This window comes from Bombus fervidus, chromosome 6 (assembly GCF_041682495.2).
Source record: "Bombus fervidus isolate BK054 chromosome 6, iyBomFerv1, whole genome shotgun sequence".
Classification (NCBI taxonomy): Eukaryota; Metazoa; Arthropoda; class Insecta; order Hymenoptera; family Apidae; genus Bombus; species Bombus fervidus.
Window position 1 is genome coordinate 12,400,636 of NC_091522.1, and position 15,091 is coordinate 12,415,726.

The 15,091-nt window shown below is 26.0% G+C and overlaps 3 protein-coding genes across 3 annotated transcripts in view; 1 reads left to right on the plus strand and 2 right to left on the minus strand.

Moving 5' to 3' along the window:
• Positions 1–2,933: 2,933 nt before the first annotated feature.
• Positions 2,934–15,091, minus strand: part of Nop56 (Nop56 ribonucleoprotein) — a 102,629-nt gene continuing 90,471 nt past the window's right edge. The window contains exons 2-4 of the mRNA XM_072005456.1: positions 6,868–6,910; positions 5,693–6,264; positions 2,934–5,585 (exon numbers count right to left, since the gene is read on the minus strand). Of these exons, the coding sequence (XP_071861557.1) occupies positions 4,682–5,585; positions 5,693–6,264; positions 6,868–6,870 (1,479 nt within the window). The 5' untranslated portion in view covers positions 6,871–6,910 and the 3' untranslated portion in view covers positions 2,934–4,681. The remainder of the gene's footprint in view (positions 5,586–5,692; positions 6,265–6,867; positions 6,911–15,091) is intronic.
• On the plus strand, positions 7,092–12,849 carry Bub3 (mitotic checkpoint protein Bub3). Its single transcript, XM_072005459.1, has 5 exons — positions 7,092–7,371; positions 7,458–7,653; positions 8,001–8,070; positions 8,149–8,459; positions 8,574–12,849. Exons 2-5 carry the CDS (start codon positions 7,459–7,461, stop codon positions 8,976–8,978), a joined length of 981 nt encoding a protein of 326 aa, XP_071861560.1. The 5' UTR covers positions 7,092–7,371; position 7,458; the 3' UTR covers positions 8,979–12,849.
• Positions 10,319–12,696, minus strand: Dpcoac (dephosphocoenzyme A carrier). The gene is made up of 5 exons (XM_072005458.1): positions 12,556–12,696; positions 11,910–12,238; positions 11,434–11,699; positions 10,995–11,181; positions 10,319–10,738 (listed from the first exon to the last, which is right to left on the minus strand). Exons 1-5 carry the CDS (start codon positions 12,637–12,639, stop codon positions 10,588–10,590), a joined length of 1,017 nt encoding a protein of 338 aa, XP_071861559.1. The 5' UTR covers positions 12,640–12,696; the 3' UTR covers positions 10,319–10,587.

Consider the following 15,091-nt stretch of genomic DNA (forward strand, 5'->3'; position numbering starts at 1 on the left):
ACAAGTTGGTTCTACATGGGCTGGTTCAGGATTAAATATAGATCTTGATAATATAATGGGAAGTAAAGTTAAACAAACAGGACCAGCACCAACAATGAATCAATTAGCAAGCAATAGTCCACAACATCAAACGAAACTAATGAGTAAGTAACTTATATGTAAAACTTATTTTTTTAATTGATTTTATGATTAGGGCAGTATCATATATATATCAATACCTTTCATTAAATATATAGTGATAGTATCTTTTATATTGTCTCTTCCAGTGTTATTATAAAACATTTTTATAACTATAAATATTATAAATATATATAAATTATGTGTTGTGTATATATATATATATATATGAAACAGCTGAACCTCTCTGTTAATCTCTAAAATTTCGGTATATGACAATTTATAGTGTGTAGTAAAATATATTTTGAGAAAGATTCATAAAAATGAACATATTATCAGTAAATATGATTATTTTAGCAACACCAATGGGATATACATCACCAATGATTCAACCACAACAACAGAAACAACAACATGTAAATCCAGCATTTTTTCCTGCATTTCAATGAAACCTTTTTAATAAATAAAAACTAATATTAGCAAAAGCAGAAGGCATACATGAAATAACTTGGAATTAAAAATAACCAAGGCTTGTTGTAAACAATCTATTTATTTAATAAAAGCGGAGATAAATTTTCTATTTTCTGGGCAAAGCAGTCTAATTATACAGGGTGCAACTGTAAACAATTGCATATTGTAAATGTCAAAACAAAATGGTCAATGAAATATATATTGCATAATCATGTGTTCACAAGCAGTCAAAAAAAGAAGTATTTCAATTTCTGGATTTCATATATTTTAAGTTAAACGGTTTATCTATATTTTGTCATGAGTTTCGTACAATTATTTTATTTAAAAGTACAATAGAAATTACAATTTATTGAAAACTAAATTGCATATGATCACAATGAGTGGTACATAAAATACGTGATTAATTTAACATTCAGAGCAGCTCTATAGATATATTTGTTAAACTAATAATTCTAGATAATATCCGTTCCCCCAAGTAACATTCCATAATACGAATGTTGTACTTTTTTGATGAATATTTATGTTACTTGCAAATCGTGTGGGAACAAATCAGGCAGACTTGTCTTAAATCTTTTATACATAATGTAAATTGAATGAATCAAGATTATGCCTTACATAATGTATTATAATTAATGTATGCATGAAAGTGAATTATAGAGTATATATACTCGAGAAAATGCAAGTATAAAGCATTCTGTTTAAATTCTTTAAATTAAAGAACAGAATATGCTTTAATAGGGGTTGAATGTAGAGAACAGAATTACTGCAGATTTTAAAAAGCTGTATTTACATTGGCGATTTAAAATGTAAGAATGGTTTCACTTTTCTATTATAACTATACTAACTAATTCGTCTACGAAAAACAAAACAGATGCAATAACGTTGCTAATAATAAGTGCTTCCCTACAATAATTAGTTTTGCACTAAAGAGAATGATATAAAATTAGTATTATAAAATTAGTATTACAAAAATTAGATATGTACATGAAAGTGTAATGCAGGATACGAAGTTTTATTATCTTTGAAACAAGCACAAATCAGCGCAATGGGACATTTTTTGCGTTTCAGAAGCGCTCCACTCAGCATGATGATTCAATAATATTATATGTTTATGGTCCATTGTAAAATATTTAAGGACTTTGTAGTTACGTAATTATATAGTTCTAAAAAATTTAATCATCTTTGTGATTGAATAATGATATTCTACAATTTTTGTAAAATAGGTAAAGAAAGTAAAAATTAAATAGCATTTCCTTAGTTCTTTGTTACTTAACAATGAAGAAATGCATATCTTTTAAGATTATTGTTCATGGGATTATAAAGGAAAACAGATAATTATTAATAATTAGGGATTAGTTAATAGATTATTAAGACTTGTTTAATTTTATGTATACTGTTTATTATCAGTGATTTGATATATCTTTGCTGCATGATACTGAAATATATCTTAGAATAATTTGTTATAGAATGTTTAGATATTGAAATATTTATTCGTGAGAGAATGTTGGAAAAATTGTTTGCATGCTGTTTTTGTTGGTTTTATTTACTATGATATATATGTGATGTATGTTACACATATATTTGATGTAGCTAAATTTTTATTTCACAGTTATATATTTCGATATATTACATATTATACTTGTCTGTTATTTATTGAATAAATTAAATTCATAAAATATTTCAGAATTTGCAGCAAAGTGGGATTTTATATTTACATATGTTTTGGAATGAATGATTTAGATAATCTATTGCTTATATACTACTCTATATATTAGTATCTATAGAACAGGTGCCCCTCAAAAACTTATTCCATGTGGTTGAAAGTATTCCATCTGTATTAGAATTTTATTATTGTGTTATCAAATTTCGTTCAAGTCATCTCACAAAGTTGATGTGGAATTAACTTACAGGCTTCTATGCGAATATCAGAGACTGAATCTTGTAAGGGAAAAATGATCCTTTACATTTTCCATTATTTGTGTATTTTATATAAAGCGTACTATTTGACGTAGATGGGAATATATTTTTAAAGTATTAAAATATACATACATATGTATGTGTTAATATACATATATATATATATATGTATTATTGTACAAATATAAACAAGTATAGTCAATATAAATAAGAACGGCATTACCATCAGTTGAACCATGTGAATATTAATATAGAGAGGCATGATTACAGTCTAGAATTACAGAGGCCTTTGTAAAGTCAAATTGGATGAAAATGAAGGTCATGGAAGTAAAATAAACTTTTTTTTGTTAGCAAATAAATTTTATAAATTTGTACACAGAATATTGGGGAATCGTTATATAAAATTTTATTGAATCTAAATTTGAAAATAGGAAGTAAAAATATCATTTTATTGAAATACATGTTACCTATTTCTATTTACGTATGTATTGTATTTTTATGCTACTTGCGCGCGATGATATTGTTTATTGTACGTTTTACGAATATAACTTAATAACTTCATTATATTGTTTGTTACAAATAAAGTTGTATAAAATTAGCAATGTTCTGCTGTATATCTATGAAGTGAATTACAGCTATCGGCTAATTTAAATTAACTTAAAAATAGTTTTTATTGTTAAATATTATGCACACATGTATATCTATAAAGTTGCATTTAATATCAAAGAACATTTAAAATATGAAATACTAAATTGAAACTATTAAGCAATACGTACACGTACTGGTACATATCAATATTAATCGCGCGTGTAGAATATATGGCTACTTACATATGCCTTACGATTTTATGTAAAGATATTACAGACTTGAAAATTATTGTTCCTCTGGTGAAATTCAGGACAGTTATTACGTCATTTATATTATATACGTACGGTATATACATACGAATGAAAACCAATAGCTCACTTGTCGATTTTTGACTGAATATTGTTTACAGTAGTCGCGGTAATTGTAATTATTAATTCCAGTATTTATACTTACATCACAATTTTATCGTTATTAAATGCTCATTGGTGCTGGTGTTAATATGAATTGTTAACTATTTTTTTTTCATTTTTAACATTATGTACCTCTTCCTTATGTTTGAACTGTCCAATTTGTCATCCTGTCTACTTTAATATTTTGCCCCAAATTGTATTTTTATTCATTCTTGATATATAATTTGATTTTGAACATTTTATATATGGAGTTCTTTATATTTAATTATCTTTTATTATGCATTTTTATAATTACTTTAGCAGATATATATCTTTGTTCCTTAATAAATTTTTTACGATAGTATAATTCAAAGATTATTTTTTAAAAATATAATTTTGACATGAATAACAAAAGCAGTTTTCATTATTCTCTGTCTATTTTAAAAGATAAAACAAAAAGATTTTAAGATATATATTTCTTAAGCATAAATTAAAAAATGATTGGAGATATTTATTGACATAATTTATAAAAAATAATAGTTTGTTCAGTATATATAGAATTAGCAATAAGTTGTACAAATATAATAGACAAATACTGTTATAATAGACTAATACTGTTTTTAAAATGTATGAGAAATTAATTCTACTTAACTGAAAAAAATAATGAATTAAATATAACATCACATTAAAAATATATAATTATATCAATTATAAAAATTGGTCCTTGAACTTTACTTGAATTATACATATATAGATTTCTAAGATTTAATTATTCCTAATATTATATATACTGAAATAAAAATACAAGAAATTAAAATATAATGGAAAAATAATATATATTACATATATATACGCAGTAATTTAGTTATAAAAGATTATATTTTACAGTTTTTTTTCTTCATAAAGTAATACATATCTTTATAGAAAATCTGGGGATCAATATATGCACTATATGGAAAATATGTCTATAAATTATAAACCTAATCGTCAATTCTCTTTTTTAATGTAATTTTATAATAAGAATATACAATTAAAAATAAAGTAAGTGATGAATTGCTAAATCTTACTATTTTTTCTAAGAGACATAAAGCATTTAACTGAACATTTTAATTCAACATATAATTTACAGTGATATGAATAAGAAAATCTGATCATAATGATTATACCATTATAATGACATAAAGATAATATATAGATTTTCATTCATTTTCATTTATACTTTTTGATTTCTTCTTTTTTTTCTTTACTGGCTCTTCAGTTTCTTCTTGTACTCCATTTTCGACAAATCCGTTTTCCTTTCCATTCTCTAAAATTTCACTTTTTCTTTTTTTATCTTTCTTCTTTTTCTTTTTAGACGATTCTTGTTCCATACTTGCTATCACTTGTGCAGCTTCTTCTAAAGCTTCTTTCATTACATCTATATTTTTCTTAGGTACTTCTCCAGTTTCATAAAATTTCAATCTATCCTCTACTTGTTGTCGTAATTTTTCACCAAATACTTTAGTTGGTGTATCAGTAAAGCAATCAATTCTTGATGCTATGGAACATTTATTCGCAAGATATCTTGAAATTCTACCCTTATTTTTTGTACCCGCACGACCAATAAAAGTTGAATGGAATAATAGACCATATTTTGGAGTGTTACCTCTAGTTTTTAAAGCCCTAAATAAAGCCTTTTCCGCCCCCAATATTTGTACAGTAGAGGCAGGATATTTGGCTAAATTTGTAAGAGATCCAGCATGCGCTATTAATCTGGCTCCTACTTGGTCACCTATTAATGTAGCTAAATTTGGTGCAACTCCTGCCATTTTAGAACTTAAATATTCTGCTAATTGTTTTCTGTAGTCAGCCAAAGCAATAACACGTGCTGCAAACATTTCGATATTAAGAAGATCAACAGGACTGATATCCATACCCATAGATGATTTGGATGCATCAATAATTGCTTGAGCTTTGGCACTGTCCATAACAATTTCTTCCAAAGCTTCTAACTTTTCATTTGTAAGTTCTTTTCGGTTTTTTATTAATTTTGCAACTTTGGCATACATATAATTCTCAGGAACTATTTTTACAAGCTCCGGAAAATGATAACTATACCATTCCCTGTAAGTAATACATATGTAATTAATAAACTTTGAAAGTATAATAGAATACCTTATATGTTACGAATGTAGAAATTAAGTTGACTTATGCTCTTTTTAAATAATTACCTTATTCGCATACTAAATGTATTGACATCTTTGTCCAATTGGTCTAACAAAGCTATGCTTTGTATAATCATATTATCCACACGATTGACATTGAATTTAACTTTAGCTCTAGAATAACTATGACCAAGTCCAAGTTGTGCAATTCCAGAACTTTTAGAAGTAAAACCTTTCACTAAATTATGAAAATGAAACCTTATTCCTCTAATAATTTCTGGAATGACACCAATATGATCACACTTTATATCTAATGCTTCAGTAATGCTAGCTCCAAGTTTTGGATCCGCCACTCCAAGCACAAATTTGTTTTTCTTTCCAGATTTTGGTATACATGAGTCTATAAATAACTGTAAATCTTCTGGAACAATTCCTTCGGAAACACTATTTATATTTTCTAGAGCTGCTAAAGCAGTTTTAAAAGGTGAAAATCCAACTAGTTTCACAACTGAATTAAAACGAGAAAAATCTGTGACAGATGATTCAACTTGAGGCAGTAACATTCCTATCTCTTCAAATTCTTTGACAGAAAAAATGGCATAGCCAGCAGCGTGCTCAAATAAAATAAAAAGCTTCGGCTGAAACAAAAAAATTTTATATACGGTTAAAATTACAATATATATATATATATAAATTGTTCAAAACAGAGCTCCACAATTGATAGAATTATAGGTGAAAGATTAATAAAACATTTTATATTTTATTATTTAAATATTTTGTAATAAATATATTAAAAAAGAACTGAATTCATATGTGAAGAAAATCTATTATACAAGTGTATTTATATAAATATCTGTTATAAAAATGACATGTTTAATAGTTTATGTTATATAGTTTACGTATGTTATATATACTTATAATATAAAAACTAAAAACACACAATTCATTGAAGAAACTTCAAGAGTTTCTATATATCTGTACTCTTTTAAGTAAATTTTTTTATCATATTTGTATCAAATATCTATCGAAACTTATTGTTTTTTTTTATGATTTATAATTTTTAATATAAATAATATAAAGATTTACTTTAGTTTTATTAACAACAAATTTCGAATACAATTATTACGTTCAGTAACTACATTAAACTTAAAATATTGTTTCGTAAAAAGTACAAATAATTTTGAAAAAGGTATATTAATTATTAAAATTAATTTAAGGACATAATTAAAACATTAACTTACCATGGTTTTCTTAAGTTATATTCTATTCACTATTTCTATATAACCTCTACACGAAGCAAGCGCACATTAAGTGAGTTAGAAAACGACCATGTGTTCCGGAAATAATACGTAGGAAGTATGGAGCTTTCAATACTTCCTGAGATTCAAACGTTTGCCGAATGTTCCATACATGTATACATTTTTTAAGTCGGTAATTAAAATTGAATAATAGTTGCTTTTACGTAATACATTCTTAAATAGCACAATCAAATAGAATTATATTTTCGAATTTTTCTTGTATACATTTCTATTCATAATTACGTTCAGCAACATATATTTAAGTGTTCTCTTTTATGTTATGTATGGAAGTGAATGTCTGTATTTTTATTTCTGATATTTAGGTTCCATTTAAATAAGTTTTTAACTAGCGTTTAACTAATAGCTAAAAATATAAAAATTTATACTGATATTGAAAATAAGTATATTATAAATCGATTATTAAGAATAATAATAGTTTTCTAAAATGTAATTGAATGGTTTATTGTTTGCAGGTTATGTTTAGTTTACATCATTTAGTATATATATTTTCATAAATTTCTTTTTCTTTTAAGAATGGAATCTCGGACAGAGTTTAAAATAAAATCTCCGCCAACTGATGCGATTTCAGCAGTGGAATTTGGACCTAATTCAACACAATTCCTTCTTGTTTCCTCTTGGGACAGTACAGTGCGGTTGTATGACATTCATGCAAATACTATGAGATTAAAATATAATCATGATTTGCCAGTTTTAGATGTTGCATTTCAGGTAATTACACATTTATCAAATATCCTTGTGCTTTATAAATTTTTATATATTCATAAGATAAACAAGTTGGAAAGTATTATAGTATTAGATATAACATATCTAACGATATGTTGTATTTGTATATTTGAATCAAAAAAGAGAATTGGATAAAATATAATATTTAAAATACAAAGATACACAACAAATTGGAAGTATTTATATGATAAGAAAAATGTATACGGGAATAAAAGGAAAAAATTCTATATATTTAAATATATTATGCATTATATTTCACATTTAATATTTCTCAATTATTATAAAAATTTTTATTTTTAAAACTAGCAAAATAAAAAATGTTTCTTTAACAGGATGCTGTTCATGCTTATAGTGGTGGCTTAGGAAATACATTAAAGATGTATGATATCAATAGTAATACTGGTACTGACACTTTTATATTTTTATCTTTATTCATGTTCAATATAATGTAGAAAAATCATAATAAAAATTCCCTTATAGAATCAGTTATGGGAACACATGATAAACCAATTAGGAAAATTGAATATTGTGCTGCAGTAAATGCAATATTAACTGGTGGGTGGGATGCAGCAGTGAAACTTTGGGATCCCAGAACACCCACTTGTGTAGGTAGTTATTTACAACCTGATGTCGTTCTTGCCTTGTCTGTATGCGGAGATAAATTTGTAGTAGGTACAGCTAAACGCAAAGTTTGTATTTGGGATCTGAGAAATATGGCTGGTATGTTTCAAAGACGTGAAAGCAGTTTGAAGTACCAGACACGTTGTATTAAAGGTTTTCCTAATGAACAGGTAGGTTTGATATTTAAAAAAATAAATAAATTTATAGATTGTATAAATACTGTTTTGATTTAATTTAATATTAATATTAAATTTTATATATGTCTAATTCTTAATAACTTTTAGGGATATGTTCTTAGTAGTATAGAGGGCCGTGTTGCTGTTGAATACCTTGATACAACACCAGAAGCACAGAAAAAGAAATATGCTTTTAAATGCCATAGGATAAAGGAAAACAATGTGGAGCACATATATCCAGTGAATGCTATTAGTTTTCATTCAACTTATAATACATTTGCAACTGGTGGTTCAGATGGTTATGTGAATATTTGGGATGGTTTTAACAAAAAACGTTTATGTCAGTTTCACAGATATAATGCTGGTGTTGCTGCACTTAGTTTTAGCCATGATGGTTCTGTGCTTGCTATAGGAGTATCGTATTTGAATGAAGCTGAAATTCCACCAGGTGGAAATGATGAGAGAGAAATTTATATAAGATATGTGAATGACCAAGAAACTAAACCGAAATAATATCGTGTTATTGTACAAAGTTTTTTACAGGAAAAATAGATTAAAAATTTTTTAATTATATTCTGCTTTATTAAAGCAGTAAAAACTGGATGTTAAAGCTTTTTCACAGAAATTAATAATCATTTGTAATATATATAATAACAGTGTTCTATTTTACATTTTTATATCTTAAACAATTGACTGATAATTAGAAGCAAAATCTACAAACGAGGTAATACCTTTTCAGAATTACGAGACTAGTCAAATTTTAATAAAATATTTTTTTGTAAACATTATTTCGTTTATTTAAGATAATAATAGACTTATTCAACAGTATTTTACATATTAAATATTTGTAAATTTTATTGTTCATTTCATCATCTATTATATTATTATTTTCCTTCTTATTATTAATAATAATTATTACTAATAGTACTAGAAAAATAGTATGCATTTTATTATTTTATTTTTAAATGAATGCATATTTAATACTTAAAACATAACTCATGTAATACGTTTATTAAGTGTTTGAGTAAAGCGTTTTATTCAAATTATAATATATTTTAATAAAAATGAAATATTATATATTATAGTATCCAATATATCTATTACAGAAGTATTAATTAACGCATAATTATGTTAAACAATTTAATGAAAAATCTACTTAAAGAAAAACGTAGTTCTTAAACTGATTTTATTAAGCCATTAAGATTAAATCAAACAACAGTGTTTACATAGTATTAAAATAAGTTGGAGCAATATAAACTTACAAGATAATTATAGACCATTTTATAAAAGAGACATAAGGTACAAATAATTTTTTTATTAATTTGCTCCTTTATAAATAATTGTGCTATTTATTAATACATATACGTATATATTGCACATTATATTTACGAAATTATTGTCAGAATTCGGTTAATGCTAATAGAATGCTGCAATACTATACAAAAATTTAGTATGTATTACTATTTAGTTAATAGAGTTATCATTCATTTACTATTACATTAACGATTGTACGTATTACACATATCTGTAGTTTAATGCGAAAAAATGTAGATGTTTGTTGTATTTCTTAAAGTTATTTGTATAATTGTTGAAATTGGGAAAAGATACATTTATTCTTTTTATTATAGATAAAAGAACAAACTTGTTAGGGCAATTGCATTGACACAATTTATCTCATGCAGATATAATACTCATATTGCAAATAAACTAAATGTTAATACTTGCGTAATATATGATTTCATTTTTTAGTGATTTATGGTATATACCTATATGAGACATGCATTTTTAGTAGTTTAACAGTTTTTATAACACTTCAGTTAACAATATCTACATTAACAATTTGTACTAACATCTTCTGTTTTTTGAATATGTTCTTTGATATATTTTACAATTCTTTTACATGATCATAAATATATATGTGTACACAAGATATTTGACAGATTTCTGTACAAACTCTTAGTACATAACTGTTATTAACAATAGAATATTATAACAAAGTTTGAGCGCGAATCTACCACAAATTCTGTATTTCAAAGAGCTGCCTAGCAGATAAAAATATATTTACTTGTTTTTCTAATTAGATGCCCTATGTTAATATATAATTAACTACTTTTGTTGCTTTTTATGTTTTTGATGAAGTATTTTGAGAAATTATGAGTTTTCTTAACGCATCACGGATTGAATCATGTGTTGCAAAACTAATTCCTACAGCAATTGGGCCTTTCACCCAATTCATGCTCAATCCTTTATAGAAGGCCATTATACCTTCTTCTCTGAAAATGATAAAAGATCATATATAAAACATTTTTGTTTACAATGCAATCAACTTTACTTATTTATGCAACAATTTTTATTACTTTATACAGATATCAGTTTACTATATTTGTAAACGTATATTCTATATTTTAAATAACACAAATATCACACTTATAATTGCAATTCTTATGACATTATATTAGAATTCAATTTAATGTTAATAATTTTTAGGCAAAACTAAAAATTATGTAAGAGCAACAATCTTAAACTCACTTGTAAATTTTTGTGACAGTTGAGGTAATTGTGTGATAATGCTGACTGTTCATCGGGCCATGGATTGCTGAGGTCTGCATTCTTCTCCGCACGATGTCCAAAGGGTAGCTGCTAGTCTGAGCAACCATTCCGGCAATGGCGCCGCAAATCAGTGATGTCGAGAAGCCAGGAATAGCCACCGTGTGCACTGTTCATCGACACGTAGCCATCATCGAACATGAAGCACGTACTTGAAAAACACCGCCATCGGACTTGTCTCGACAAGCGTCGCTATTAAAGTAAGTACTGTCCCAATATCGGGAAACAGCCCCGATGTGCCCCACGGGTACCCTGCTTTACGATCATACACGAGCCACTCTCGTTCGTATAAATCACGATTTTTTTTCTGCGTGTAAGCACTGTCACGGCGTAGAATATGCCTGTAAAAGAATTGACTTACCATTTAATAAGTTCCTGAGTAGATCATAGGTGAAGAAACTGCAACCAGCATAAGGAATGACACCAAGTAACGTTGCAGTAAAGCCACGGTAATAGGCCAATATTCCTTCTTCCACGTAAATGCGTACAAAAATTTGTCGCAATGTTTTATATTCAGCCTTTTGTGTCACAGCCATTCTTGCTCTCATCAAATCCAGGGGGTAAGTTGTGCCTTGTGATGTTATACCCGCTAATGAACCAGCAAGAAAGTTTAGTCCAGGTTTTTCTCTATAAAGAACAAAAAAGTTTTTGTATATGTCATTGCAAATATATTACTAATAAAATTTAGCATAGTTGTAAAATTTGCAAAGGATTTATAGATTAGTTTAAAATATTAATTATATTTAAAAATATGACATTAAGCACTATGTGATTATATTATATTCTATACATATATTTATGTTGTTTTAATTTAGTTATAATTTCTCTATGTTTTACCTTTCTGACCCATTTATTCCCAGAATCCTTTTCCATTGTTCATGGGCTGTGAATTGAACAGCAGAATATGGAACTATTCTAACCATAGTTGCACTATTCCCACGCCACAAACTTAATAAACCTTCTGTTTTACGAGTATTTATTAAAAATTTAACCGCCGCTTTTGCCGAAAATGGTTGATTTGAGATTTGGAAGTTTATTTTCGTGCGATCTAGAGGTGCTATTGTCGTTTTTGCTATTGCTCCTGCAATAGCACCTGATACCAAGCTTGTCCATACTCTTTGTGTATTTGATATACCATCGCTCCCAACCTTTTTTTCTTGTTTCTTCTGAAATACACAATTTAATGTTGTGTATGATATAGCTGAATATCAGATTTTCCACTGACTGAAATCAGATATGCAATGAAATGCAAATTTGTAAAATATAATTGAATTGGAATATAATTTAATATATTCATTGGATCTTAGTTGAAATTTTATATGCAATATACAACAAATTTTATATTTTATAATTTTGAACTGATTTCAATATAATAAACCAAATAAAAATTCAGATAAGTATTTTATTTTACATCTAATATAAAATGCTATACGTGTATGTATAATCTTTACATAAATATTCAACAAATTATTTTATTACTTACTGTTGTATGTACATCTTGTTTTTCCATTGAAAGGGATGATGGACTTTGTAACACTTGCTTTGTTGAGTTTGACAAAACAGACATTTATATTCCTTCAATAACTGTTTGGCTATAGTTGATAGAACAAATTTCTTAAGTACATTCCCTTATAATGTGGATGATTTTACTTAAATTACTTTATTAAAGAGTATTTCTGCAGAATCTTCTGTAAAAAGACAGAGTCTTTTATAAAAATTATGTAATTGTGTACAAATATTTAAAGTAAAGACATAAAAAATGTGACCTATGGATATATATCGAATACAAGATTTACTTTTGTTATTTTTATCAAAAGAAACTTAATTGGATTAATTAATTATTTTGATATTGTAACTATATTGTAATTATATTTTACTATTGATAATATAACACATTAAAATTAATTTTATTATCTGTAATAGTTATATAGTCATATTTTAGATAACTCTGCATTTAAATACCTAAATGAAAGTTACATGTACATCTATATCTGTACAAGAGATTGAGAATATAAATATAGATATACATGTATTATATATTTAATATTTATAATTCAACGTGGTTAGGTACTTTATAAGTAGATTATATTCTATTCACATATTTATCCTTTTGTTGAACGTACAAAGACTCGGTAAGAGAAAGCCTTGTATTATCTTTTAAACCTTACGTAACTGGTGTATCTACTGAAACTGTTTTTCGTAAATAAATCTATTATTTTTCAAAGTGAATAATAAAAATATTTTGTTATTTTTATATAGAGGTCAATCTTTACATTCATGATATTATATGATTTATATTCATGATATTAAAAGCAATATATACAAACAATTTAAATTAATATAAAAAAGTTAATATTTTTTTAGTCTCAGCAATTAATATATTGTATTACATACATAGCAATATAATCTTGTACAAGTAAATAGAAATTATTAATTATATAAAATGCAATTTGATATTATAAATTTGACAAATCTCTGCAAATTAATCTTAAATATATATTTATCATTTAATTACACAAAATATTTTTTAAGTTTTATCAAAATAGTAAATAAAATTTATGATATTTGGAAACTAATTTATATTTTTTTGTATTGTTTAAACAAATATTTATATATAATTCAATAGGAGAGTATAATTTTTATTATCATTACAATTCTTATCTTTTTATTGATTAATTTTCATATTTACACAATTTGTCAATTAAATATTTCATTGTAGCAAATATTTAATTATCTTGTATTACAAATTAAATTTTTTATACTCTAATGATCGTACTTATAATTAATGATATTTATCTTACCTAACTATAATTTACTACCTATACATACATCAAAGAACCAATGAACTTATGTAATGCGTATTATTACTAAATTATTAAATAAACTATTTGAATACCGTCATAGTCAATTACGAAAAGTGATTCTACTGTACAACTATTATACCGTAATATGTATAATTTATATACGTGCGAAAATACGTTATGGTAACTTTTAATTGCACGGATGAATTGACATATTAAAGTAAACATTTAATTAATTAAATTTATTGCATTTATCTTTTTAAATAATTACATGCAAATGATGGGCGAGGTGACGTGTTATTTTTAAATTCTACATCTGTACCTTTAAACGAATTTGAATTCCTTTAAAGGCATTTTCCACCGTAATCGATATTATGTTACTTTATAAATAAGCAAAGTATAAAATAAATACTATCTGACAAACTTATATATAATAAAGTAAGAATATAAACAATAAAACTGTTATACGTTACTTTTTTCAGTTGTGTAAAAAAACAGTCGAGTGATTTGTCAAAGATTCTGTTTCTTGAAAAAATAATGAACGCGAACGGAACATTCAACATCGATTAAAGTACTTCACATTATTAAATAAATATTACAAAAGTTTGAAGTAAATACTACTCCAATGGTTTTATACGCGCAACTGATACCAAACTGTAGATACGTCATAATATCGCCTTTATTAAATACATACGTACGTAATGCACACTAACATAACGTATTCACATATGCACAAGCTTATAGAGTCCTCTGATTAAGAATGGAACAATATTTTTACGTGGGACGATGTGACCTTTCGATATATTCGATTCATCTTTGTAGATGGCGGTATAAAACAATGTGAATATGTATTCAGAAATTTAAATTCTTATCATTTAAAGCATTTACACACTTGAATACATATATGTATACATATATATTTTCTTGTTAGTCTTGCAGAATTATTAAGTTTATCACAAAGTATGTAAAACTACATTTAGATAATGAAGGTTCTCATGTGTATAAATTGCGACTGGATTGAATACAGTTGTGTGCGTAAAAACATATGTTTATGTACGTACATTCGCCAATATTTGTCACTAATATATCAAAGTATATTAACTACCTCATTTATATCATTATTTTGAAAAGTTTTGTCTCACTAAATAAATTTTAATGTCAATAATAAAAGTATTACCAAACATTAAATTTAGATTTATATTATAAACGTAATTACAT